This window comes from Phodopus roborovskii, unplaced genomic scaffold (genome assembly GCF_943737965.1).
Source record: "Phodopus roborovskii unplaced genomic scaffold, PHOROB, whole genome shotgun sequence".
NCBI lineage: Eukaryota > Metazoa > Chordata > Mammalia > Rodentia > Cricetidae > Phodopus > Phodopus roborovskii.
The window spans coordinates 12,026,182-12,054,079 of NW_026126602.1; the positions used below are offsets into that span (position 1 = coordinate 12,026,182).

General features: G+C 38.1%; 1 protein-coding gene across 1 annotated transcript; it reads right to left on the reverse strand.

The window, feature by feature from the left end:
* Positions 1-1,678: 1,678 nt before the first annotated feature.
* Arl5b (ADP ribosylation factor like GTPase 5B) lies at positions 1,679-25,638 on the reverse strand. Its single transcript, XM_051205733.1, has 6 exons — positions 25,327-25,638; positions 10,945-11,005; positions 8,886-9,033; positions 5,544-5,627; positions 3,480-3,631; positions 1,679-2,228 (listed from the first exon to the last, which is right to left on the reverse strand). The coding sequence occupies exons 1-6, from the start codon at positions 25,373-25,375 to the stop codon at positions 2,180-2,182; spliced, it is 543 nt and encodes a 180-aa protein (XP_051061690.1). The 5' UTR covers positions 25,376-25,638; the 3' UTR covers positions 1,679-2,179.
* Positions 25,639-27,898: the final 2,260 nt, after the last annotated feature.

Below are 27,898 nucleotides of genomic sequence, written 5' to 3' on the forward strand. Positions count from 1 at the left end.
CTCCAGACAGGCTCATGAGAATTTTTTTTATATCTATAGTAAACAATAAAATGAAGTAAAGTTCAGGCAAAGTGTGCTTTAGATAATTAGTATTTTCTCAGTTCCCACTTCCCACCCAACAAACACCATTCACACTGATTTATATCTGCTTTTTTTTTTGCTCATCTTTGATTATGAATTATATTTAAAACCCACACAAGAAAATTAAATTTATTCTCTACTTGGCATAGACTCATTAAGAAAAAGAGTCAAAACAATTTCCCACAGTGCAGAAAACTTTTCCTCTGGCCACTTTTTCATACCAAGGGTGCAACACCAAATATATCATTAAGTTCAACTAAATTAACTAAATAACACAAATGAGTACACCTGGAAAGAGAGTAAAAACTCAGGCAATTTACATACAAAAAACTGAAATTAACAATTTTGAGTGGGTATTTATGAACACTGAAGCTTATTTTGATTCAAATAAAAAATACTGCAAAGGAGGAATTACCCTACCCCTAAGTACACATCATATCCCTTACACACAGCAAATGACACACGTAAAACTAATGGGGGGTAATGACTACACTTGGGTTCAGTCTTACTTTCATCTTAGACAACTGCTTTGAGAACCGTTGAAACTGCCCAATAAGTCTGATGCATTAGGCCCTTTCCCCCCATTTTTGTAATCAATAAAAGCATTTATGCTGTTAAGAATATGACAGCCTGGCTGGGCGTTGGTGGCGCATGCCTTTAATTCTAGCACTCGGGAGGCAGAGGCAGGCGGATCTCTGTGAGTTTGAGGCCACCCTGGTCTACAGAGTGCCAGGACAGGCTTGAAAACAATACAGAGAAACCCTGTCTCAAACAAACAAACAAAATATGACAGCCTGATTTACGTAGTGAGTTCCAGGCCAAGGACTACTTAGAGAAACCCTGTCTCAAAAATTCAACCGAACGAAAAAAAGAATACAAGTATTGAGTCTCATAGGAATAGTCTAAAAGCCAGGGTTAGATTCAGCACTGTCCTGTAAGATTTTAGGATACAAAGTCTACCTACAGAAGGTGGGGACAGGGGCAACTGTTGGAAGCTTCTTTCACAACAGCCTCAGCCAGATTTAAAATGTTATTTTCCTATTCAGTAATATACTGCTGGTGATAAAGATGATCTGACAGATATTCCTTCAAAACTAAGAAATGAAAAGGATTATTCATATTTTGGTTGCTGACCAAAGCAGGTATGGTATCTCTGACAAAACAGCTGAAGTTTTTGCTGACAATAAAACAGGTAGCAAACTGATAGAAAAACATATTCCAAGTGTCCTAGCTTACTAAATTCTGACAGGTACATATATACAGTGAAAATCTTAAGCTAGCAAACGGAGCCAAAAATAGTTATCATTGAAGTTGGCTTTCAAATTTATACTTCACCTTGTGTTTTTAACCAAACATTGTTGACAGAAAAGTGAACTTAATTCCTTACATAAAGAAATGGATGACTTAATTCCCATGCAAAGAGCAACTTGCAACTTAAAATTAAACTGTGATATGCAATGAGGTGAGGGGAATTTAAAGGCAAATATTCATGATGTCTACACACAGGCAGGCAGGCAGGCAGGCAGACAGACAGACAGACACAGACACACAGACACACACACACACACACACACACACACACACACACACGAGCTTCTAGGTAGATTTTCATCACTGTAATTAATTCTGTCTAAATGATAAAAAGGCTCGTAGAGAACAGAACAAAATGTTTAGTGCCGGAGAAGTAGTAGATGACAACTACTACTGCTCTGTGAAAGCACTGAGTACCTGGGAGAGAGAGTGGTGGCCAAGAAGGGAAAGAAACGGGTTATAAAGGATGTAACAATACTTCAGATGACATGAAATATATGACAAACAGTTTTTACAAGGCAGTCACCAAATAATTAGAATAAGCAGTCAGAAAAGTTCTGTTGCTGCAAACATAGTTACACATTATGCTCATCCGACTGAAGATTAGTGCATCTGAAACAAAGGTAAGAAAACATCTTTATGTTCCAGTACAGCGGCACTTGATTCAAGTGTTGCTCAGAGGTTTGTGTTGTTATAAATTAAACATGCTGCTGCCTCAGCAGCCAAAGGTATTAGGAAAAATGTTCATGTCACGGAATAAATAGAGAAGTCTTTTTCAAGCAAAAGATTATCTCACACCAATCCGGGAGGTCATCCACTCTAGACCTTGGCATAACCTAAACAAAAGACAGAAGTATTTTAGAGATCAGAAACTAAAGTTTCTTGTTACAGTCAAGTGCTATTTACAGACATTTGGTGACAATCTTTTTTTTTTTTTTTTTTCTTAATCCCCCACAAGAAACAGGGTCTCATGTAGCCTCAAATTCTCAGCTTCTAATCTTGCTGCCTTGACCCCATTGCCAACTGCTGAGATTACAGACATGCCACCACACTAAGTATATGCAGTAGTCAGGACAGAACCCAGGGATTTGTGTATGCTAGGCAAGCAGTCTCCCAATTGAGCCAGATCCCTAGCCTCTGTCAGGAACAGCAATCCCCAATGAAATTGTAATGGAAGTGCCACTTAAACAAAATGATCTTAACCATTAAACAAAGTTGCAAACTGTTCTGGTCTCATCTCAAGTTTGTTCAGTTTTTACATCAAGAGCTGAAACCACTATTAACAAAAACAGCAGAAACTTCTTATTTGCCCAATTTCTAAAGAATTGGCTATAGTCTATACTTAGCTATTACATTTCAAATGACTTTGAGTATTAATAAAAACTGATATGAGGATCCTAAGCATAAACTAGGTAATAATACATGACACACTGGCTTCTCCTTGGCATATTATCTATACTCACATTCATAGGAAAGCAAGAGTACACTATAATGGCATTTGTCAAATATTTCTTGTCTAGAAGTATGCCTCCTGAAAGGACTCTTGATAATACAGGAGATACATTCATGGAGAAGACTGCCTCAGTTAAGTCCGTCTGGGAAATGTGTAATTTCCTTACAGCTTTCTCTTTAATTCGGGTGACATTATAGTTTCTGCTTAGCAAGGAAATGATGAAAGTAACAGATGAACAAAAAATCTCAATTCTAGATATTTAATTCCAAAGCTGCTTGTGCCTTTGAAAATACTGCATTATGTTTAAAAAAATATGAAGAACTTGTTGGTAAATTGTTCACTAGAACTATTTCCAACTTTTGTTTGTTTGTTTTTCGAGACATGGTTTCTCTGTGTAACCTTGGACCCTATCCTGACACTCACTCTGTAGACCAGGCCGGCCTGGAACTCAGAGATCTGCCTCCCTCTGCTGGGATTAAAGGCATGTGCCACCACCGCCCGACTATTCCAACTTCTAAGATTGAAAAACAATATAAAAACCATTTTTAAGAGAAACACTGAAAGGACTGACGACCAGGAAGTAAAGTTGTCCTGGAGCTGTAAGGACCTTGTGAGTAGCCCCGACCACACCTACCCTTCTCCTGTTAGCGCACAGCATGACTGGATGTGCCACGGGTGGTCCTTAATTGAACTAAGGGTGAGGTATTTGGAGATTTCAGCTGCTGTCATGCACCCTTTCATATCCTGTTTATTTGCAAAGATGAGAACTGCAGCTTTCCTTAAATCCTGCAATTGACACAAAATACTGAAATGCCAAACGTGATCACAAATCAAATTAATATGTGAACTATCATAAAACAAATGAAACTATGAAGCAAGTGTAAAATGTTCCCTGCTAACGATGGTAAAACGCCCCATTGAAAAAAATTTTATACTAATATTTAATTTTAAAACAATCACATTTTAATGATTCATCCTAATAAAGTATATGTGTAATTAAGCCATTTTTCTATTTTTGGATGGAAATGGTCAGATTGAAAAGAAAATAAACGTCAGATTAAACACTAATACTATATGTGTGATACTCTACGTAGGTGAGAACAAGGTAAACTTATTAGCCTTTACAGAACTCAAACTTACTGAATAGTGTTCACTGTGGCTTTGATTTTTGTTTATTTTTTTTTCAATCAAAACAATATGACATAACCTGACAAAATAGATCAACTGTGACATACTTACACAATGAATTAGTATCACTACTGAAAGCAATGGACTTCAGCTATGTACATATTTTTTTAAGCTATGCACATATTAACATTGCTAAAGCTCATGTTTACATTGCTGGTAGGGGTGAGTACCAATGCAGCCACTATGGTAGACAGTATGAAGTTCCCACAAAAAGCTAGAAATAGAAAGACATATGACCCAAGTCATACCATGACTGGGTATACACCTAATGAATTATTTTGTTTGGTTTTTGAAGACAGGGTTTCTCTGTGTAGCTTTGGAACTTGTCCTGGAACTCGATCTGTAGATCAGGCTGGCCTTGAACTCACAGAGATCTGCCTGCCTCTGCCCCCAAGTGCTAGGAATAAAAGTGTGTGCCACCACCGCCTGAACAGCTTGGTGTTCCTGTGGGATTCCCAACTGTGGGAGCGGGGCTGTGTGACTTTTTGTCTACTTGTGGGATCCTTTTCTTCCTACTGTACTGTCTTGTCCAACCTTGATGTGATGACATATGTCTGGTCTTATTGTAACCTACTCTTTTCTGAAGAGAGACAGGGTCAGATCTGGGGAGAGAGAGGGGAGGTAAGGAGAGAGACTGGAAAAGGGGGAGGGAAAACTGCAGTCAGGATGTAATATAATATAGAAGGAAAAAAAAATTGTGGTAGCATAGGCCTTTAATTCCAGTGCTCAGGAGGGAGAGAGGCAAAGGCAGACAGATCTCTGTGAGTTCAAAGACAGCCTGATTTACAAAGCTAGTTTCAGGACAGCTAAAGCACTTTATGCAGTGAAACCCTGTCTTTAAAACAAACAAGCAAAGGAAGCTAGGGAGGAGGGCTGATGAAAGCAAGCAGAGGGGTTTAACAACAAAATAAAATGACACTGTATGAAAATACCATTAATACTACTTTATATGCCAACTTATAAAATTAATATAAAAAAGTACAAATCACAGAAAGATAACATGGAATTTAATATTTTTACACATCTATGCACAGGAATATCAGTCACTACATTAAGAGTCAAGATAAATAAGGAAAGAAAATCAGACTGGAAAGAGCTCACAATGCATTTCACACCTTATGTTAAATAGAATGTGCAACAATATACTTTATTGTCAACTTTTTACATCTCAAATATTTATAATCAAGTTACTTCAAATTATTCATTAAAGTTATTATAAACTCTTGGCTTAAAGACATAAATTTTGTTGCTCCCCTCTCCTAATCTCAATTTATCAATTTTTAAAAGCATGAATCAGTAGTTTTAATTCTGGAAAAAAATAAGACCGTTTTTAATAGTTGTAGCAAACAAAATAACAGGCTTGAAAATATGTAATTTTTACTCAGCTTAATATATAAAGTTTTGCTTGTGATGAAATGACCAACATTGTTTCACATTAATCTTTGCACAAAACAAAACCAGTACACAGATAACTTATTTCATGTTTTAAACATTTACTTTCAAAATTTACCTCATGAGCCAACATTCTGTATAATTCTTCTTTTGTAATAGCCAGTCGTTCCCTGTCAATGCTATCGACAACAAGGATGATGAACTAGAAGGCAATTTTAAGATAAAAGGAGAAAATAAGTGGCACGTTCAACTCTCTACAAAACCACTGCAGTGACATTAGGTCTCAGTGGGCATCGTCTCTGCTATGGAGCATGAGTGCTTTTCCATCAGAGGGAGCTTAACACAGAAGCTAGCAAGAAGGCAACTTGCAGGCTCAGCAATCAAAAAGCAAGACCAACCTAACCTTTCAAAGCTCCTGATTCTGGGTAATAAAAAGTAATATTTACAACAAAATAGGAATTTAATACTCTTTCATTAAACTCAAAGTCTTCATTCCACCATCCACTTATACTAACTGGGGGGGGGGGGAATAGGATGATGCTTTCACAGGTGTTGCATAGCAGATATCCTGCATATCAGATATTGACATTACAATTAATAACGGCAGCAAAATTGCAGTTATGAAGTAGCAATGAAGTAATTTGGTTGGGGGATACCACAACATGAGGAACTGTAGTTAAGGGCTGCAGCATTAGGAAGGATGAGAACCACTGAATTTTAGACAATTAATAATCGATTACTTGTTTGTATAAAGTCTTTTGCCTATTAAAGGAAGAATTAAATTGGCAGAAAAATGTGTTTTCAAGAAATAACGAATAAGACATTTTCTGCATTAGTAATTTCATCAATAAAAACTCAAGAAGAAAGTATGCTGAAATGTGCTAAGTTATAAGTACTGACATTAATATGCTAAGATGTAGGTGATGGAAGGAAAAGCAAGGAAAACTGGAGAATCTCTGTGTATATATCTTTGTGTTGTGGTGGAATGAGGTGGGAGATAGGTGAGAGAGAAAGAGAGGAGAGAGAGAATGTCTAAAGTAGCTCTTAAAAAATAAAAATACAAGCAAATAAAAAACTAAATAAAAGCAATTTGCTACCCAAGAAAATATGGAAAAAGAGTTACTAAACCAAATAAGGTGGAAAAAGAAAGGGTTAAAAACTCAGGAGTAAATACTGTCATTCCTCCTATAAATTGGAACAATACAAGCCAAGTTATAATAAAGAGGCTGGGATCAACTTACAGGATAACCACCTAAAAACAAAGAGAGCATGGCAAAAAAAAAAAAAAAAAAAAAAAAAAGGGGGGGGCCAGAATATTGGGAAGTAACTGGGTTAATGAGAGGAAGCTATCAGGAATTAATGCTTAGAACCCCTTACTTTACAATGGAGATACTTACTTTGGGAGGCCATCTTAAAATAAGGAATTTCTCAATGCAAGATTACAAGGGTGAACAAAGTGATTAGTGAAACATCACCTCACAAAATCTTTTCCTAGAATCTAAGTCTGCAAATGTAAAGGACCATGCTGGTGTGTTGCAATAAATTCTTTGTGGTAATTGAGATATACATGTAGCAATGGTTTACAAAAAGAACATTTAATGCAAATAGGATCAGTAATAAGATATCTTTGTTTGGATGCAGGCTAAGCCTAGATTGTCAGCAATTTCAGCAACTACCCTTTTAAGCTAACTGCTTGAAGTACACTCAGTTCAGCTTGAATCACCTTTAATCCATTTGCATATAAGAACTGCTTTTCTTCACAGCTGGAGTCAGCAGTAAGCTTTGACAATGAACTTTGGAAAAGTATCTGTTACCTGAGCATATTAAAATACTTTAGTATTTTACTTTACAAATATGTATCCAGCTGGCTTATAACCATATTTGCTTATCAACCATTTCTGTGCTGCCCAACCCCCACAAAGAAGATAGCCCAGTGCCATTACAGGTGTGGTATACTGGCAACATGCCACTCTGGCTCATGCATTATATTGAATAGCTCACACAGAAAACTCTATTAGTAAATGCAGACCCACAGAGTCTTTTATTATTTTATTTTAAAAGGCAACTCATGTACCAAAAATTCTTTGCATTACACTTTTTATATGATGTCATTTTAGAAAACATGATTTCTTAGCTGTACCTCCTTACAAAGAAAGCCTGCATGTGTAACTAAATGCCATTCTTCAAAATGATAAAACTAAAATGTACTTTATGGTCATTAAAAAAAAAAAATCTGCCTCTAGGCAGACATACAGGTACACATGAAGATAATACAGATGAATTCCCCAAGCTAATACAGAACTAATAAGTAATAATTAAAAGGAAACAATACCCCAGAAGGTTTCCTGTGGAGAAATTGCTCCACAGTGAAGTTGCAGACATGCTCTCTGCAGAATGTTCCCATGAACTGCCCTCTCAGGCCCATCAGAGACCAACACATTCATCTCTACAGATGATCCTTACTATGTTCCTTAGTCACTCCTATGGGCCTACATGATTGCTTCTACATTCTTGTCAGCAACAGAACACTGGGAACCCATTCTCTTGTGCAAGAGACTTTGAAGAAGTTCATATATTTAGAGTGGCTTCTCTTGAGTAACTCCTTTACTTTACTTTTAACACAAGCAATTCCTTCCCATGTTTTCAAAATATTCAATAAATATATAATAAAAATTCTATGTTCTTTGCTTTTTGTAATCCCAGTGGAAAAAAATACAAAAACCTCTAAAATGATAATGATGGCCAGGGATGGCCTGCAAGCTTATTTTTCACATTAATTACATGTAAAAATCTGGGATATTATTTGAAAAACTATGATTCAAATATTTTATCCCTTCCCTCACCAGGTATTTGTGTAAAACTCGTAGATTGTGGGAAGATCTGATATTCAGTCCGTGTCATTTTTCTCCAGTCCATGGGGCTCTGAGAGGGCCACTGTGAGGATGGCCTGAGCCAGGGTAAGCTCTCAGCTGAAAAGGATCTGGGCCAGGCATGGTGCTACACACCTATAATCCCAGTCATTAAGAGGCAGAGAATCAAGAGGATGGGTGTAAGCTAGTGTCAGGCCAGTCTGAGCTGCACAGCAAGTTCTGTAAGCCAGATACATTTTGCATGTATATAATCTATTGACTTTAGTAAAATAGGTTTACTCTTCAATATTTTCAATGACTATTCTATCCCCTCATAGAAGAAAAAAAGAAAAAGAAAAGAAAAGAAAATGCAAACACCCTCTTGGATCTTATTCCCAAATTTCCCTCTGTACAAGTCTCAGCAGTGAGGCATCACCATGAACAAAACAAACTCCTTAGCACTCTTTCTCTGCCTTTTTCTTCCATGATGAAATCTGAATTCCTTATTAAAGGCAACTGCTAACATGCCTCATTACAGCCTAGTCATCTTTGATGTTGATTCTTAGAAAATTTTTTTTTAAAATTGAAATTCAAAGGTAATTTTGGCATACCTCTGTGTTTGAATAATAGGTGTTCCAGGATGACCGCAGAGACTCTTGACCACCAATATCCCACATAAGAAAATGAGTGTTCTTCACAACTATTTCTTCAACATTGCTTCCTATGGTTGGAGAAGTATGAACTACTTCATTCATTAAGCTGTTGAAAGACACCATTGAAAATTCTTTTGTAAATCTTGAAGAACCCCAAACACATTTTCTCTCTACATTTTAAAAAGATGTCAACCTTTCCTACGTATACCAATCATAATGATCATTGACACAAGAAAGAGAAGCTTGGAGACTTCCTGTACAAATAAAGATGTAAACATCAGGCAACCCCTGAAGACAGTTTTCTGCTTCTTAATGAGAGGAACTGTAAGCCTGACACACACAAAGATGAGAAGAAAGTGGTGTGGGTTTGAATGTCTGTGGGCAAAATGCCAATATGACCAGTTACTGTATCAGAACCAATGTTCCACCTTGAAAGAGCAATTTCTGTATAACTGTGATATCGATACTTGCAAAAGTAGTAATAACTCAGTTCTATGCATCATTTTCCTGAATGTCTATGTAAGCAAAGTGAGTTAGTTCAGCCATAAAAACTAATTTAGGCTTATCAACCTATATAGTCTTAATGTCACACACAAATAGAAATTTTATTTAAAATGAACTATATCTAGAATATTGATTCTCATATCACTTGTATTATCTTACTAATTGCATAAATACTTATTTCAAAATACATATATTTGCTGATAACATTCCATGATAACATGTATTTGAAGACACAATTTTCTCTTGAGTTTCATAGGTTATGTGTTTGACACTATGTACAAGACTACTATCAAAGATAAGAGGTTTCAGAGATATATGAGCTTTATATTGAAGGCTAAATGATATTTAAAAACATTTTGGCCGATGAATGAGAATATACTAAAGAAAAGGAATGATTCAGCCCTGAAATAATAACCTGTAAGGAGCTATGTGTTAGTTAGGCAGTAGGCAAGTGAGCAGCTTTGGCAAGCTGAAGGCTAACAATGCTGTTTTTCCCCCACTTTCTTTTGTAGTGCTAGGAGTTTAGACCAGTGTCTTGTAGGAACTGATCTGCTGGGCTTCAAATGCAAGATGAGAAGGGGGGGGGGGGTGTGAGATTTATATAACAGTGCCAAGTACTGTGTGACTATTTATTAAAATGCTCTGGGTATACAAATCCATTTCCATAGCTTAACATGTCTTTGGCACTGAAAGAACGGGAAATCCTCTAACAGTGGATTCATGAGGTGTTAACATTTACTGATGATGAGTCTTAATGTATTTCTGAGAATTTCAAGCCTCTCCCTTTTGAAAGCTACTAAAGTAGTATTTTGACCACCATCAGTTCAGAAAAGTCTGGCTCTGTTAAACAATCCCAAAGCTCTTAGGGGAGAGCAGCTTCCCAGAGACAGCACTCTATTCACCCAGGGCTCCTTCAGGAAGTGTTCATTAAGTCAGCATCGTCTCATTACCTCAGCCCAGGATAATCTGTATTTTATTTCAGTTTAATATTAAAGTCCAATCTTTCTTGGGAAGTCAGAAGGTGAGTACTTGGTGGAGGCTTTAACGAGCCTATGATATTTTATTTTACTTTTTTATTTAGCAAAACAGAAAAAGTTACATGTCTAAGTCTATTGTGTCATTAAAAATGGAAAGAATGCCATCTTCCTGGGCAATCTATGGGACCTCTGCCAGTGAAACCAGTATCCCTAGTGCACGAACAGACTTCCAGGGCCCATTCCCCATGGAGGGATATTCCCTTAACCTAGAGACATGGGGGAGGGCCTAGGCCCTACCCCAAATGACTTGACAGATTTTAATGATCCCTCATGAAGGCCTCACCCTCCCTGGGGAGTGGATGGAGGATGGGATGGAGGGGGGGGGAGGCAGTGGGGAGCATGGGAGGATGGGAGAGAGGGGGAACTGGGATCCATATGTAAAATAAGAAAAAAATATTAAAAAAAGAAAACAAAGCCATCTCATTACTTATAAAAACAAAGTTTTTTAACACTATTAAGTAGGCACCAATACTTACAACTGATAAAGAATGGTGGTCTTCCCTGCATTATCCAGCCCCACAATGATTACTTTGTGCTCTACAAAAAAGAAAACAAGTCATGAACATGTACACTATTGCGCGAGAGCTACAGTACAGGCTTCCCCCAGTGGTGATTATAACTGAGACTCATCTTGTAAGCACCCACTACTGAAGCATTATGAGAGGAAACTTTATGCAGTAAGGACCTGCCATGAGTGAAACAAGCCTCTACAGTGAGTTCGACAGAGTCCTTCTGTAAACATGTTTAGACTGGTTAGCTAGAAACATAGAATTTGGTCATGTAGGAGTAGAGGCAGGGTCACTCAAATAAAAATCCAACATCATGACTTAAACTGTGAATGCAAAATGTTGGTTCTATACATCTGTTCAAAGTCTGCTGTTCAAATTGGCTTTAAGTTGTTTTAACATAAGCAAATTTTCCCACCCACATGTACCAACATTTTTGCCTTTCATTTAAAAAATTACATTTACTGCTGAAAACTGCAATGCTCTTTCCATTAGCAGACAGACTTTTATTTTTACATTAATTGGCAGATTACTTAGCCTTCAATAGTTGTTACTGAAACATGTTTTATGTAATCATTTTAAGTAGATGGTTCTGCTGACACTGTCCAACAAAAGCCTTGCGCCTTCTGATGACAGGCACTAAATAACCATTTTGTTATAGGCAGTTATTAGGCCTAATTATTCTGTTAAGTAGTACCTATTTGGAAATCTGTTTTGAATTATGATAGAAAATCCCCCCAAATCTATTCAGAGTACGTTCAAAATTCCTCTCTCTTGGAACATAGGGGGTTCAACAAGCCCCCACCCCTAGCTGAGAAGCTATTAGTTGATGGCTCCTGTGAAGAGGGAGATTCAGTTTTCTCAAGGGTGTGACTCCAGGTAGTCACCCATGCTCCAATGAATGGGCTCACACCCAAGAATAAGTGAGCAGCTTGGTGGATGGGGGAGGAGAGACAGAAAGAGGGAGGGAGAGCAGACAGCAAGGGAGAAGGGAAAGAGGAAATGAGAGGGAAGGAAAAAGGGTAGAAGTGGACTGGAGATACAATGTCAGGAGGGAGGTTAAGAAGATCTGGGAGGTGGATCTGGGAGGAATAAGTAGTGGTTGGGGGAGGAGTAGGCAGTAACTGTGATCAAAATACAAGGTATGCATGCATGCATGACATTTTCAAAGCACAAATATACATTAAAAAATTCTCCTCTAGAAGAAAATGTTCCTTAAGGAGTTAGTTGCTACAGTGCCTCGGTAGGGCAGGGAGGGATGCTCCACAAGTATACAGGAGAGAGGCAATTCTGTCACTAGCTTGCTGCTTTTCTCAGTGTACATCACTGTGTCTTCCACTGGCCTGTGGGGATGGGTAGCTGTGGAACCCCCAGAATGGGACTCTGGCTGAGGACTCCAGGGACATTTCTACTCTCACATCAGATTAGAAAATAGTTTAAAGGTTAATGGTATCAGGTGTGAGCCAAGAATGTAGGTCTTCTGCCATTTAAAGACCATTAAATGTGTAACAGTCAAAGAGACAATGTGGTAGGATTGACCCACATCTTCACCCTGACAAATTTTCTCAAATTTCCACAGAGACAAATATGCCCAAGAATGACAGCAGAGCTTAGAAGCATCCACAGACATCAGTGGGTGACCATATTAAGTTTACAAGTATAAGAGACATTAAATAAGTCTTTTCTATCAAATACTAAAAAACCTGTGTTTATGACAAAGAATTCATATCATTTTATCTCGCAGGCCTTGAACTTGTAAGATTTTTATGCAGATGTTTTAACCCCTCCCCCAGATGCCCCCAAAGTAAAACCTTTGTTTGCACAAAGGCCCTGCACTTGCATTAGAGTGGCAGACCCCTCCCCTTCATTTCCTTTGCACCTATTCTTTTAAAACAAGCTAATTTCAAAAGACCATGAAGTCAGACCCCAGCCAATAGGGAAAAGACAGTCTTCCCACTCCTATCAGAACAAAAACTACTAAGTGCATATCTGAGAGCTTGCTTTTTGGAGTGCAACCTCTTGATCATGAGCAAAGTTTCACCTGGTAGAGACACTTTAATTGGAGTGGTGATATCTTCCTTTAAGATCCAAACTTGCTTCTAACATAAAGCAGCAATATAATAGCAAAACAATTGGTAGCCTGAGAAGAATGTAGTAATATTTAGCACTATGGTGATATGTTCATAACTTAAGCAAAAAGAAACAGTGTAGCACCAACCTGTAAGCTTAGCATTCAGGAAGTTCCTATGTTCAAGACCAGTCTGGCCTACAAATAAGATGCTACCTTAAAGTAAAGGAAGAAAAGAGAAACGAGACAACATATATGAAGCCCTGATGGGAGATGTCATTCTATAAATGTTTCTCCTATTGGTTAATGAATAAAGCACTGTTGGCTAATAGGAAAGCAAGATAGGCAGGACTAGGAGACTAGGAGGATTTGGGAAGTAGTAGGGAGGAGATTCAAGATGTAGGACCGAGAGAGAAGAATGCCAGGCCCTCTCTCTGGTAAGATAAGACCACATGGAAATACTTAAATTAACAGAAATGGGTTAATATTTAAGACAGAGCTAGCCGATAAGAAACTAGTAACTGGCCAACAGCATTATATCTATACAGTGTCTCAGAATGTTATTTGGGGCTGGCACAGCTCTGGGACCAGGCCAACTGGAATACATGCTTATAACAAAGTCCAATAGTGGAAACACTTCACTTCAGAGCCTTGCTTCTAATGATAAACTCTAATGAGTATCAAAATACTGTTAATACATTTTTAAGCCTTAACAGTGCCACAACTAACAAAAAGACAAAGTACAATTTGTGGACAAGTTATGAGGACAAACTTCTCTGCCTTCCAATGATATATTTTTCAGTAACAACTATCTGTATTATATTACAGGACAAGTAGACAGTGGAAAGTCTATTTTCATGTTGGCAAAAGCTACTCTGGAGAACAACAAAATGATTACAACTGACTTAATTTTCTTTTTGTGGCTACTGGCTTGAATTCCCTAGGTTCTAATGGAATGCACCTGGACATGCTCCCCAGGTTTGTTCTTAAAGAATAAGAACAAGAGCACTCTATCAGCATAGGAACAAACAGACTGCTTGGCACCAGACATTCTCAATCTTTTTAACAGCCTAGCTCTAGAGACCTCAGTATGACTGCAGCAGTGAGAAAAAAGCCACCGGAACAGCAAACTTTGGTTGCCCAGAAATCCTGCTTAGGGAAAAGAATGGGTAGCAGCACCAGATGGTTCACTGTTGAAATAATTCATGTGGGTAACTGTGACTATTTTTAAACCATTTTGTACGATGGTGAGTGTTGCAGAATATTTGTACACTTTGAAGATGTGTCTTTGCCAAAGAATCTTCTAATTGGTTAAATAAATAACTGAATGGCCAATAGCTAGGCAGGAGAGTATAGGCAAGCTTTCTGGGGAGAGAGAGGAAGAAGAGGCATCAAGTTGCAGGGATTTGACTGGCAGACTAGGAGCAAGCTGGACATGCCTTACTGAGGAAAGGTAAAAGCCATGTGACAGAATGCAGATTAATAAAAACAGGTTCATTTAAGAGCTAGTTGGGAAAAAGCCTAAGCTATGGACAAGCTTTCATAATAATAAATAAGTCTCCATGAGGGAATGGCAATCCAAAGATAGTCTGACAAGAAAGCTTACTACAGGTGAGGCTCATAGTTTTAAAGCCCTGATTCTTACACTCATAAATAATGCATCATTTTGAAAGGTTGGTCTCAGAGTGAACCAAAGGAAAGATACTTTGGTGGTGGACAGGGTATTGACTTCATGTTCAAACACTAGGGTCTTATCCTTCAGATCCCTTTCTCTTCACTTTATAGGGAACTCTGGCAATTATAACAAAGCACACAATTTCAGATTTCTTACAGGATTGTCCTCTGTAAATGTATGAAGTAATGCAGTTTAGTTTATACCTTAGCTCTGAAGACATATCAATAGTCTATACAGGAAGAATGACAGGCTCAAAGGCCAGCTAGTAAAGGCCATGTTCAAATAAGGCCAATTACCCTGTTATGTGACTGCATCTCTCTTGCCAGCTGCCTATGTTTAAGAGCTACCTGAGTATGTCAATGGCTAAATAATGCAACCCTCATTAGTGAAGTTTTTAATCACACAAAGAGCAATGAGGAAAATGCAGAAAGTAGTGAGTGTGTGTATACAGAATCTACTTCTAAGGAAAAACCAACAGAACAAACAAACCCTGAATGTACTGTCCCTATGTAATGCTTCAATTAATAAGGTGCAAGGCCTTTTAAAGGTGCCTGGGCCAGAGTGGTCTGTTTCCAGTCGATACACAGGCTGCAGATCACACAGTACTATGTGATGTCTGAGGGACCCCAGGCTCAAAAATATGACAACACTTGTTCTATACTGCTGTCATTTGGTTGCACATAATCCATAGGCCACACCCATACAACTCATGTGTAGGAAACAAAATCACCTGACCTGTGTCAGAAACACTTCCTGTGATGTCGCTTAAGTATTAATAAGTTCACTCATCTGTGCCATGCTAACCTAAAGTAAATGTCAAAAGGTATTTATAAATATGTACTATCTGCATTATTCAGCAGTAACTGATAGCATCTGTTGACCCATGAGGTTATAAAGGGGGGGGAGACAAAAAAACAAACAAACAAACAAACAAAAACAAAAAAACAAAAAAAAAACAACCTTTTAAGAAGTTACTGAGATCAAGGTAATATTGATTGCAAAGGAGAAGGAATCTATCCCCAAATATCCCCAAAGTCAAAATTGCTGATAATATGATGGGGCATTAATGTCATTTAATGTAATATAAAGTCAGTTTGACCTCAGTGTAGGGAGTACAGATTTCTATTTCACTAGACTTTAGATAACTCAAATTGTACTGACATATTTAAAATCCCACCTGATTCTCAAGGTACAGAGAGAAAAGTCAATGTTCTTCTAAGTCCTTAAGCCACGTTCTCAGGAAAACTAAATATTCAACTCACTGTCTCAAACAGCCTAAATTGGTTATTTAGAACAGGTTTTGAAATATCAGATGGACTCTAGTCATTTTGAGATGAATTATTAAATTCAACTTGCTGTCACTGAGCACAAGGCAGGAATACTCATGATGGAGGTCACACACGGAAATGTGCATCCTCTGTAGAAAGCTGGGAAGAGTGGCAGGACTGGGAGAGCTGAGGCTAGCTGGGCTACCACAGTAAGGCACTGCCCCACATGAGAACAAACAAGAAAAACTAAAAGAGAAACAGATTGTTAGCAGTCATATTTTAGGTTTAGGGTCATGTTTGTAGATAAGCACAGGTAGAAAAATGGTGAACAGGAAATTAAAGGAGAAAATTCAAAAACAAAAAACAAGAAAAATTAAGTTTTTTCCTGAATTTTCTTTACTTTCTCTAACATGAACAAAAGTGTATATAGTTTTGGCCCAGAACACCACATGTTACTGAACAGAATAATACTATTGGGGGAAAAAAATATCAGAAAAGCACTATATAGTGACAAGATTTTAAAAATTGAAAATTTAAGTAATCACATTAAAATTCCATATTGTTAAAAAATTATAAAATGGTAAACTTCTTTTTAATGTATATGAGAAATTTCACAACTTACAGACTGCTTCCTTCTAGGTATAAAGGTCTGTATCAATACCATGACTACAGAAAGTTTTATATAAATTAAGTATGTAAACCATCACATTACTAAGTTAATTAAAATGTCAGTTATGATGCAGCACATGTGTGGTAGTCCTACCACAAAATATGTCTGAATTACTGCAAAAACTTTAACTTCCCTGTCTAGTTCCCCAGGCTCTCCCAATGCAACTCAATGTATCTATTCAATGTATCGAATCTATCTCATGATTCAACAGTTAGAGTCAATGTATCATGTCCATCTGATGATTCAACACTTACTTCAAAAGTCCTGAAGGTAAACACTTGTAAAATCCCATCAGTACGTTTCTTGAATAGTAAGAGCTAACCTTTCATCTAAGGAAAGAAACGTTAGTAATAAAAAAGTAAACTCTTAAGTGATTTTTCTTTTTTCCTTTTAAAGATAAAGTCTCCTTCTGTAGCCCTTGCTAGCCTCAAACTATGCAGACTAGCCTTGCCTCAAACTCAGAGGTTTGCCTGCTTCTCTCTGCCTCTGAGTACTGAGATGAAGCTGCGTGCCACTATGTTTAATGCATATTTTATAAATTAATAGTCATAATTATCCTGTCACAGAATGCCATCACTTCTAATTTTACTGATGTGGAAATTAGGTGTATTGGCTGTTTTGTGTGTCTATTTGACACATGCTAGAGTCATCAGAGGGCAGCCTCAGTTAAGAAAATGCCTCCATGAGATCCAGTTGCAAGGCATTTTCTCAATAGGTGATTATTGGGGGAGGGCCCAGCCCACAGTGTGTGGTGCTATCCCTGGGCAGGTGGTTCTATGCTCTACAAGAAAGCAGGCTGAGAAATCTATGTGAACCTAGCCACTAAGCAACACTCCTCCATGGCCCCTACATCAGCTCCTGCCTCCAGGATCCTGCCCTATTTGAGTTCGTGGAAGTCAAATAAATAAATCCCCCTCTTCCCCAACTTGCTTTTAGGTCACAGTGTTTGCCCAAACTAAGATATTAGGCCTCAGGCTACACAGCCTGCCCAACATCACACTACTGGAAGGAAAGATGATCTTAGCTGATATTTGAATCCTGGGACAGGGCTTTATATAATGTACTGTCTTGCTGGTTATCTTTGAACATTACATATCAGAAGCAGTATGGAGACAAAAGTTTACATTTTTTTTTAATTCCTTCATACATCAAATGCTTAAAATGAGTATAGGATCTCTATGAATGTTAAAAATACAGTTTTTTTTACCAAGAAGCTAAGTGTCTAAGGAAAAAGATAATCATGTTGTACATCTTAACTTCTCCTTAACTCCGTTGTATAAAAGTATACTTTATTAACAATAAACTGTAAGTCTGAGTATGATGCTTTCCCAGTATGATGCTTCCTCACTTTAGCCAAGATGTGAGTCCTAACCCTACTTTAACAACTGTAAAAAATAGTTCATCAGATAACAAGTTCAACAAGCTTCTGGTAAACAAAACAAAAAAAAACAAACAAAACCCTAAATACAGGCAAAGCATCATCAAAGACTGAGCAGATCCTCCAAAAAACTAAATGTTGGCAGACCATCATCAAAGACTAAGTAGCTCCTCCTAAGAACTAAATACAGCCAGAGCAGCATCAAATACTGAGCAGGTCCTTCAAAGAACTAAGTACAGGCAGAACATCATCAAAGATTGAGCAGCTCCTCCAAAGAACTAAATGCAGGGAGAGCATCATCAAAGACTAAGTAGCTCCTCCAAAGAACTAACTACAGGCAGAGCATCATCAAAGGCTGAGTAGGTCCTCCACAGTAACTAACTGCTACCACTGAAGTGTCTGAGGAGATAATGGGCATGTCCTTCTTCAAAAACCTGAACAAAAGTATTGGAAAGACTTCAGACCTGAAGGCTCTGTTCTGGGAGGCTGATGTTCAAGCATCTAACCCATGTGCTTTTAGATTGTTCTGAGAAGTACTACAGTTGAAAAATAATTTACACCTTGACCCAAAACCCTACCTTTGATACCAGAGATGGAGCCTGAATGTTTGTATCTTAGACAGTTCATGAATCCATAATGATTCATTCAACTGAGAAAATGTGGAACTATAAACTGAAAGAGTAAACTAGGTGTGTACAAAAATGTGAAAAATAATCCAATTTGAGAAGATGACAAAATTTCAAAAGGAAAACTGTCAAAGAAAAAGTAGGTTCAAAAAAGCTAATTTGTTATAAAGCAAAAAAAAAAATTTGAAGGAAAACAATGAAAGCAACAAGAAAGGAAGGAAGGAAAGGAAGGAAGAAAGGAAGGAAAAAAAAATCAGGATACACAAAGAAAAGGAAGGCAGGAATGTCAGCTGATGTCTCACCAGGAAGAAAAATACAGCAGCTGTAGTTCACAAACCATGAAAAAAACAAACAAACAAACAAAAAAAAAAAAACTGGCCAAACAACTGACAATATGTTTTCTGCAAACACATACTTTACAAATATAAACAACATGAAGACATTTTAGGTAAGAGATTGTCATCAATAAAAATAATATGAACAAATATGAAATAACTGTATCCCTCTCTTAAAACTTTATAGTACATAGTCAGTAAAGAAAGGAACTCTTTTACAAAAAGTCACTTAACACTTAAAGTGGAAAAGAACAGAGCAACAAACAGCAGAAGCCAAACAAAGGAAACACATCAATGAAGAGGCAGACTATATCACACACACAAACAAGGGCTGCATCAGTCAGTTCCACCAAGCAATTTAACAGGGCAAGTTTCACAATGGGCTCCAAAGACACAGCAATGTGCTCTTATGTAAGAGATACATATGAAAACAAAAAAGATCTGAATAAGACTGAGGCAACCTTAACTGCAGGAACATTCACAAAATAGTATACAAGTGTGAAATACAAATTTCCTTTCCAAAGGTAAATAGTACATGAACCCAAAATGACAGAAGTGTCACTGGTCTCAATAAATGTGAAACAAAATAAAAATCTTGAAGGTTTTTTTTTTTTTTTTACTACATTAGAAAACAAGATTAAACTATCAAAAACAATAAGATCCCAAAATCAAAACTAAAATTGTATGCAAATTAAGCAACAAACATCAATAATCCAGTCAAAAAAGAAATCACACAAAAATGCAAAATACTTCCAGTTGAATAAATGAAACATACAACTCTTATAACATATTAAAATAAGTGGCTCAATCAATAATAACAAAAGGGACATATTCAATTCTGAAATGCTTATATTTGACAAGTCCTTAAGGATTTGGTAATAAAAGACTAATCCAAAATAGGTAGAAAGAAGGAAATAAATAGCAGTAGTTTAAGTTACAAAACTCTGTTTCTTTTTTTTCCTATTTAAGTAAAGTTCAGTACTCTACTGAATTTCAAAACTCATCATGGTTATAAGGCCATAACCGAGATTATGGAAATGGCCTAAAGATCAATAATGCAATAGAAGAAAACACAGAGATATGGCTCACTTTTTTAAAATGACAATCTGAGTTTCTACAAGAGCTCCAAAGGAATTCACTTGGAGTAAAATTTCTTCATAAAAATTACATGGAAGAAGCAGATGTCCACGTGAAAATAGAGAAACTCCACCCCTATTCACATCACAGCATAAAAAAACTGAAGTCTATTACACACATTAACAGAACAGCTCACATTTCTGGAGGAAAGGAAGCTGTATCTTGAAGTTACTAAAAGCAAAGACCCATTACAAATACTTGAGAGAGTTGGTTTGATGACACAAAGTTTACAAGTTTTTCCAATGGGTAAAGAATCTAAACTGTCTACAAATGGCAAGTAAGGACATGAAAAATGGCACAGCCAACACTCACCAGAATAACTAACATTAAAGGCTGATACCATTAATGGTTGGTAAGGACATGGGCCACTGCTGCCAAGAGTATAAAGAAAATGTAGCAACTAAAAACTGAAAGCAGTTTATCTGTTCTATGACTTAGAAACTGCTATTTTACATACCGACTCAAAGAGAAATGGAAATGGCTATGGAAGTTCTCACAAAGGTAGAGGAATGGCTCTGAGTGCAGCATTACTTAGCCCTTTTGAGGCCCTGAGCTCTATGCCCAGGACTACAGGACTGATTGTCTTTCAACCCACCATGATATAAAGAAGAGGCATAAGACAATTATGGAGAACACTTTCAATGTGAAGAGCAGTTAAAAAAAAAAAAAAAAAAAAAAAAAAAAAACTACAAAGAAACAGAAAATAACACAATGTCAAAGAAAAGACTGACAACAGCCTTCATAAAAATATGCCACCAGAACAGTAAGGACATATTTGCTAAACCAAAATAGTCAACAGAAGATTGGAAGATAAAGGAAACCCTAAGACTAGAACCCTGTTCCAAACAAGAAAATGTTCATGTGCATTTTTGGCAGTCACGTTAGAATATACTGGTAATAGAAAGTCCAGGAAAACAAAGGAATACACCCTAAAAATCTCAATCAATCAATCAATCAATCAATCAATCAATCAATCAATCTATTGATCAATTTCCTAGTACCAAAAAAAGGCACATCTTTAAATTGAAAAAGCATAAGAACCCACAGAAATGAATGGGAAACAAAAACAAATACAGACACACCTGGAATCACATCTCTTTGAAACTTAACATACCAGAGATAGAGAAAATTAAAATATATATATATGTATATATATATACATATATATATATATATATTAGATATAGAAAAATAAATCAAAGTGCTACAGCTTTGCTTAGCAATAGTGGAAGCTGGAGGTCAAGGCAATGTCTTCAAAATTCTAAAAGAAATGTTTTCCAATTCATAGCTAAACCAGTTATAAGTCAAAAATAAAGTGATACATATCCAGGCATCCAAAACTGAAAAACGATTACAATTTATAGATGCCCTTTTTAGGGGATGGTTTGGGCAGGAACAGAGTTTCCGTCTTTCTATAACCCTGGCTGTCCCTGAAAGAGATATGTAGACCAGACTGGCCTCAAACTTGAACTGAAATAGATCTGCCTGTCTCTGCAGCCCAAGTGCTAGAGTTATGTGTGCCACCATTCACAGCTCTATAGATGCCTATGTGACATCTTTTAAATAATTGTATTTTGTTTTGTTTTCTTTTGATAGCCTTAGCTGTCCTGGATCTCACTATGTGGACCAGGGTGGTCTTGAATTCTCACAGATGTGGGTAACTCTGCCTCCTAAGTGCTAGGATTAAAGGTGTACACCACCATGCTCATCGAAAGCTTTTAATCCCAATACCTGGAAGGCAGAGGCAGGTGGATCTCTGTGAGTTCGAGGCCAGCCTGATCTACAGAGCTTCTGTCTTGAAAAACATCAACAACAAAGTGTAGACAATCCCTAATACGGCAGCAATGAAAAACTCAGAACAGCTATGCACTGGGGATGCCAAAGGGATTGCATCTGCTGGGTACAAAATGGGCAAAGTGTAAGAGCCGACCGAGCTGTAGACACAGCAGAGTCTCTCAGCCCAGGAAAGGAAAACTAAGATGCTGCTGTGATTTTACTCTAGTAACAAACTGAAGGAAAAGCAGTAAGACAATTAGAGCAAACTAGCTCAGTATAACTGAATTTTATCATCATCAAGTCAGGGTGGGATGAGGATGGGAAACATGCATAAAAGTGCCTTCTGCTTTTCCTAGATGGCAAAACCTCCCATCTAGACACACTATTCCAAATGAATACAACACTGGAAAGAAATGTTGAAAGACTGACTCATACATTAAGACCAGTATTGTTTCACTTAAAATATGTCTATGTTACTACTACACAAAATTTTATGCTAAATAAATTGTGAAATAAAACCAAAAGCTAACACCCAAAATAAGTATATTTTGCCAGGTACTATGAGTAAAACAGTGAATAAGAAAAAGTTCATGCCTCAAGGAGATTACTTCTACTGAGTGAACAAAGAAATTTATAATACAATTACAAAGAATAATAAACATTACCTCGAAACCAGTAATTACACTGAGGTAATGCTAGGCAAGAAGTGGGCTGCTTCTGGTAAATCTGTCAAGGAATGACTCTAACTAGTGAGTCCTGATCAGAAATCTGAATAAAATCAAGGACTGGACTTTTTAAAAGTAGGATTCAAATATGTTCTAGAAGACCGGGAACAGATTTTGTTTGATGTGTAGGGAACCAGTAGAAGTATGGAATTAAGAGCAGAATTAGCCCAAAGAGAAGGTTAAGACAACTTCCAGAAGAAAAAGCAATACTTATCAACAGCTAACATCTCCCAGGTGAACAACTTCAAAACTTTAAGAGCTTAAACATCGTACACACACACACACACACACACACACACACACACACACACACACACACACACACACACGGAGTATTTTATAAGAACACATGAACAACCACATGCTATTTCCTCCAATAATTTATCAGCCTTCTATTACATAATGAAACAATACAAAGTCCCATTAGACAATGCAGTTTAGTACAATTGTCCCCAGGAAAGATATCTCACATGAAAGGATACTTGGAACTCCATTAGCAACCACAAAAACAAGATAAGAGTGAGCAAAGAAAGATAAGGAAGTCTGGTTGCTGTTAGTTCTTTCATACTGGCTGCACCTTACAAACATCTTGCCCCTGATGTCCATGCAGCCCCACTGTAAGTTAACTGCTAAAGTGAAGACTTGGACATATTATTCCCATATTCCACCCTAATTGGGCACCACTAAATAAGAAGTATACAACAGTATAAAGGGAAAATGCCAACAGTGGTAACTCTATACAGAAAACAAAACTTCCTGACTAATACATGAATCTGATCCCATTATTCTATATCTAGGAAAACACCTAACGACCAAACTCTATTGATTCCCCATTGCTTTGCGTATTCAGTGTACTGTCTGGGCCAGCATGTAAGAACCTTGGTATAGTTCCCTGGCTACCGCTCCCATCGCATCAAATGAAACTATGACTGTATAGTCTAACTAAACAATGCTGTTTCCTTAGGTGTCTTCAACGTATTCTTTTCACACGTTAGTCCAACTGCCTTCACCAACATGCCTGCCTTGCATTTATCCCAAACTTGCATTCATCATCAAGTTCAGGTAACCCTTACCCTGCTGGATTGACAGAACCACCTGAGGATGATCACGTGCTTCCCTGGCGCCACCATTCCACACTGAGAAATAAAAGCAACTTCCTACACTAACACTTGAGCACTCTGCAAGCACAGGGTAGTATCCTGTTCTTAATCTCTGTAGCTACTATGTCTAATTTGGAGAGCTGGTTTACCGACTAAGAAATTAATCATGAATGAGAATAAAATGACACAGCCTCAAAGCTCCACAATTTCAGCAGGAAGTTTAAGAAATTTTAAGCAGTAAGGGGCTATGGAAGCTCAAGCAATTATGTGAAGATGGGCATGGACCACATAAAGGCTTCATCATCTTCAATGGTTGCTCTTTTCACTCTCCCTGCCCCTTTCTAGTCTGGTTATGGAATACTCTAATGAACAGAGATAAAGGACACCAATAACCAGCTATAAAAGGGGAAGCAACACTGATAATTTTTATTGCCTAAGCTCTGGTGTGTGTGTTAAACCATGTGTAATTTATTTGTATTTACACAAATTTAATTGTGTAATATATAATTATATATTGAAGTATTCCTTGACATGGTACATTTACAAGCATTAGAAAATGTTAAGTTGCTAAAACAAAAACAAAAGCAAAAGAATAATGTATTGCATTTATGGGTAACACCTCGGGGAGCTGAGCTCTGGACACTTGAAAGTCACTTAAAAACGGTGTTTATCTGTGGCACTTAAATACATAAACACATATGTTAGTGTGTTTGTATGTATTTATACTCATAAGCTTGAAAAAGTTTTGTTTTTTAAATCAAACCACGGGACAAGTAAACTAAAGCCATTTACATGTATTGCACTGTTTAAATCTACAAATCAGATAAGCATCATAATGGTAAGGAATTGGTACTCATAAAAACAAAACTAGTTTATAAATCACGTCCTACAAAGTGAAACAAATGGAGAAAAACCCAATAAACAAACAAACAAAAAAAAAACTGGTCTCCGAAACCATTTTGTTAGAGTGCTCAAGACTTTTATTACTGGGCCCCCTTTCTGTCCGGTACTAACTCTTATCAAGACATCACAGCTCATTATAACTCGGAACAGGTTTTACAACTTCTAGGTGTTTCCTGACCTGTTTTAGAATAATTACGGCCACGTAACATCTTACACATAACCGAAAGCATTTAGTTTTTTTTTCTTTTTTTTTTCAACGCCTACGGGGGGGTGGGGGGGCGAGCTGTGCCTGGGTGTGAAAATTTCAGAAACCTATACACCTGAGTCTTAACGAACAGAAATCAGAGCCAAGCCAGACAATGTGAAGGTGCACCGGCTTAGACAAGAGGAAAGTCAACAGTGCAAAGCTAGTGTTTGGTGTTAAAGAAGAAAGTTTTGGGTTCTTGTGGAGACACTTTTCTACGGCTAATCAGACCTACGGTTGGCTTCACTGACACGGAAAAGGCCCGCAAACAGGATGCAGGAATCTGTTTCCACCTTGCTTGGCTAAAATCGGCACACGCATGGGATTCCCGGCCACCAGGTGCCCCCCTGCCCGGGCTCCCAGTCCCCGTCCGAGTTCTACCCTGAGCCGGGTCCAGATTGAGATCTGGACTAGCCGACGCCGCGTCCACCAACCCGCCGGCCTCACCTTGGTTACAGAAAAGGCTCCACAATTTAGCGAAGATCAGCCCCATCATGAGCCCCGGGCAGGACAGGCTCCCTGGGCAGCGCTGAGCGGCAATTGCCGCGGCGCCCGCGGTGGAGCCGAGCCGAAGCCGACACGGAGCCGCGGAGCCTCAGTCCCGCGAAGCTTCGGTCCTCCGCGGAGCAGGGAACAGCCGCAGATGCCTTTGTTCGCGGCGCGCTGAGCCCAGCCCCGACCCGTAGTCTCTCGGTCTGCGCCCACCTACCCAGCACAGCCTTAACCGGCCGAGAGCCCCGCCCCCGCCCCGCCTCCCCACCTCAGCCCGGGACCACCCATCGCCGGAAGGTCGGCACGTGACGTCGGCGCGCTGACGTCAGCTGGCGGTCGGACGTGGCGGGTCCTCCCTGTGCACTTCCGGTGCGCGGACCGTGGGCCGGTTGGCGTCAGCGCAGGCGGGGGTGGCGGGGCTGGGGATCTCCTCGGCGCGCGCTCCCTCTCCTGTCCCTGGGAAGAAACGCTCTTTCGGCTCGCGAGCCGCAGTGTCTCCGCGGCGTCGCTGCCACGTCCCTCGCGGCTAAAACCCTGTAGAAGCTCTGCTTATGTGGTCTTCTGGCTGCGCGGGCAGAAGTGTTTCATTCCGTTCCCCGCGGGCTGGCAGCCTTGGCATTCTAGCGTGATTCTTAATTCTTAATAGAACTGATGAGGACAGGCGCGCTGGAACGCCGGTAGCTAGGATTCAGTTAAGTTTCCACAGACATACAGAGACTAGTTTGGCCGATACCGTTCGTTGATCTCCGAATCCTTGAAAATGCAAGTCTCATAGGTCAGAATAGTCCTTGAGGCCGGCCACCTGGCGTACCCCACATAACGACAGACGAAGAATTTTTAAGACTGGTGTAACAAAATAACTTAATCCAAGACCTCTCCTGAATAAAATGAGTGTGGCTTAAGATGTCCTACTGGTGTTGCGCTTAAAAGACAAGGGAAGACTTCAGTGCAAGATCATTCTCTCCAACTTAATGATACTAAACCCCTAGCTTCAGTCTCATAAGGAGGAAAAGATGCACTGATCTTTCAGCATTCAAACATAACTTTAATAGCCATTTTGTAGGACTATGAATATAAACGAGTTTGTAGTTGTGTAAGCAGGTTTAAATGGCCATATCTACTGGTTTCAGTATTTAAAAAGCCGACTCTAGGCTCTCTAACACCCCTTTCAGGTGAGAATTTAGAAATTTAAAAGTTTTCCTAACCGGAAGAAACCTACTCCAACTAAAACAAAGGATCGATGATGCTGACAAATATAGTCGAATATTGTTGGAACAAATATAAAGCTGATGTATGTACTGATGTTAGAAAAATTACATAGGTTTATGCTGTATACTTGTATTGGATATATAGTAAAAGGAATGTTCATCACGAATCTAATGAAACTAGAAAATTCTGAGAATATACTTTATAAATGTTGCTCATACAAACTAAATACTTTTTCTATAAATATCCCTTTAAGGTTTTGTTTACACTAGTTTCAGTGTTGCCTTTGGTATAGAATAGGTACATTGTTCTATAGAATGTGCCATTTGAAAATGAATATAGTTTCAATTGTGGAGATGAGAATAACTGCATGAAAGCTTCAGGAATAAAGTGTTATGTGTTGATTGGAAATGACAACTTTCAGTAAAATAGAATCCAGTAAAAACTACAACAAAATATTTAAAAGGTTTGTGTTAACACAAAATGAAATTTCAAGGGAGTAAAATTAATATCACAGAGCCTAAAAAAGCAAAATTTTGTAGATTTTCTTAGGAACAATTATAAACGTACTTGGAAAAACTTGATGTCTTTGGCATTGAATTCAACTTATTAATCAGTTCAGTTAGATCAGTTTGTACAGAGCTTTTAAAAACCATTCAAGGAACTGTGTGTTCTGCCAGCTAAGGAGGAAACCACTCTTCAAAAAACTCTTTAACCTTTCTCATGTCAATTGAGATTTTAGTCCAGTTGGTGAATTGCCAGATGGGTTTGGATTGATTGCCCATCAGGAAGTTCTTTTCCGCCATATGGTCAAAGAAATCAATATATTTCTATTCAGTAAATATCTGTTAGACAGATTTAGATTCTGTAGGTGATTGATTGATGCAAACAATTTAGTATGTCATTCCTCAAAGTAGGAATGAACATATTGATAAATTTCTGATGAAGCTATCTTTTACAGTCACAAAGAGATTACATAATCTCCTGAATTTCAGAATATTTACTAGGCCAAACTATCTTTAACTCTATGACTCTGGTCATAAGTTTTACCATGGGACATGGCATCTCTCCTCTGTACTACAGGGATCACCATAGTCAGCCTTCTCATTTTGTAAATGTTTAACAGGTACCTGGAAGCCTTCATCTTGTGCAGTGTTACCATTTGGGGGCATGCTTACTCTTTTTTTCTGGCTCAGTAGAAGCCAAGGTAGTGTGTAGAATATGATTTGTGGGAAAATTTTGAACCTGAACGATTTTGTGAAATGTTCTAGTCCTCTCCTCTTTAGAAACAGCTGTACCCTGCCCTTTGTTACAATCCTGT

Bases quoted from the DNA above. Each gene is read 5' to 3' on its own strand.
- Arl5b (XM_051205733.1), bottom strand. From the start codon at position 25,375: ATGATGGGGCTGATCTTCGCTAAATTGTGGAGCCTTTTCTGTAACCAA. The intron at 11,006-25,326 runs GTGAGGCCGGCG...TCTTTTTTGTAG, and splicing joins GAGCCTTTTCTGTAACCAAG to AGCACAAAGTAATCATTGTG. The intron at 5,628-8,885 runs GTATGCCAAAAT...ATTGCCTTCTAG, and splicing joins CCTATTATTCAAACACAGAG to TTCATCATCCTTGTTGTCGA.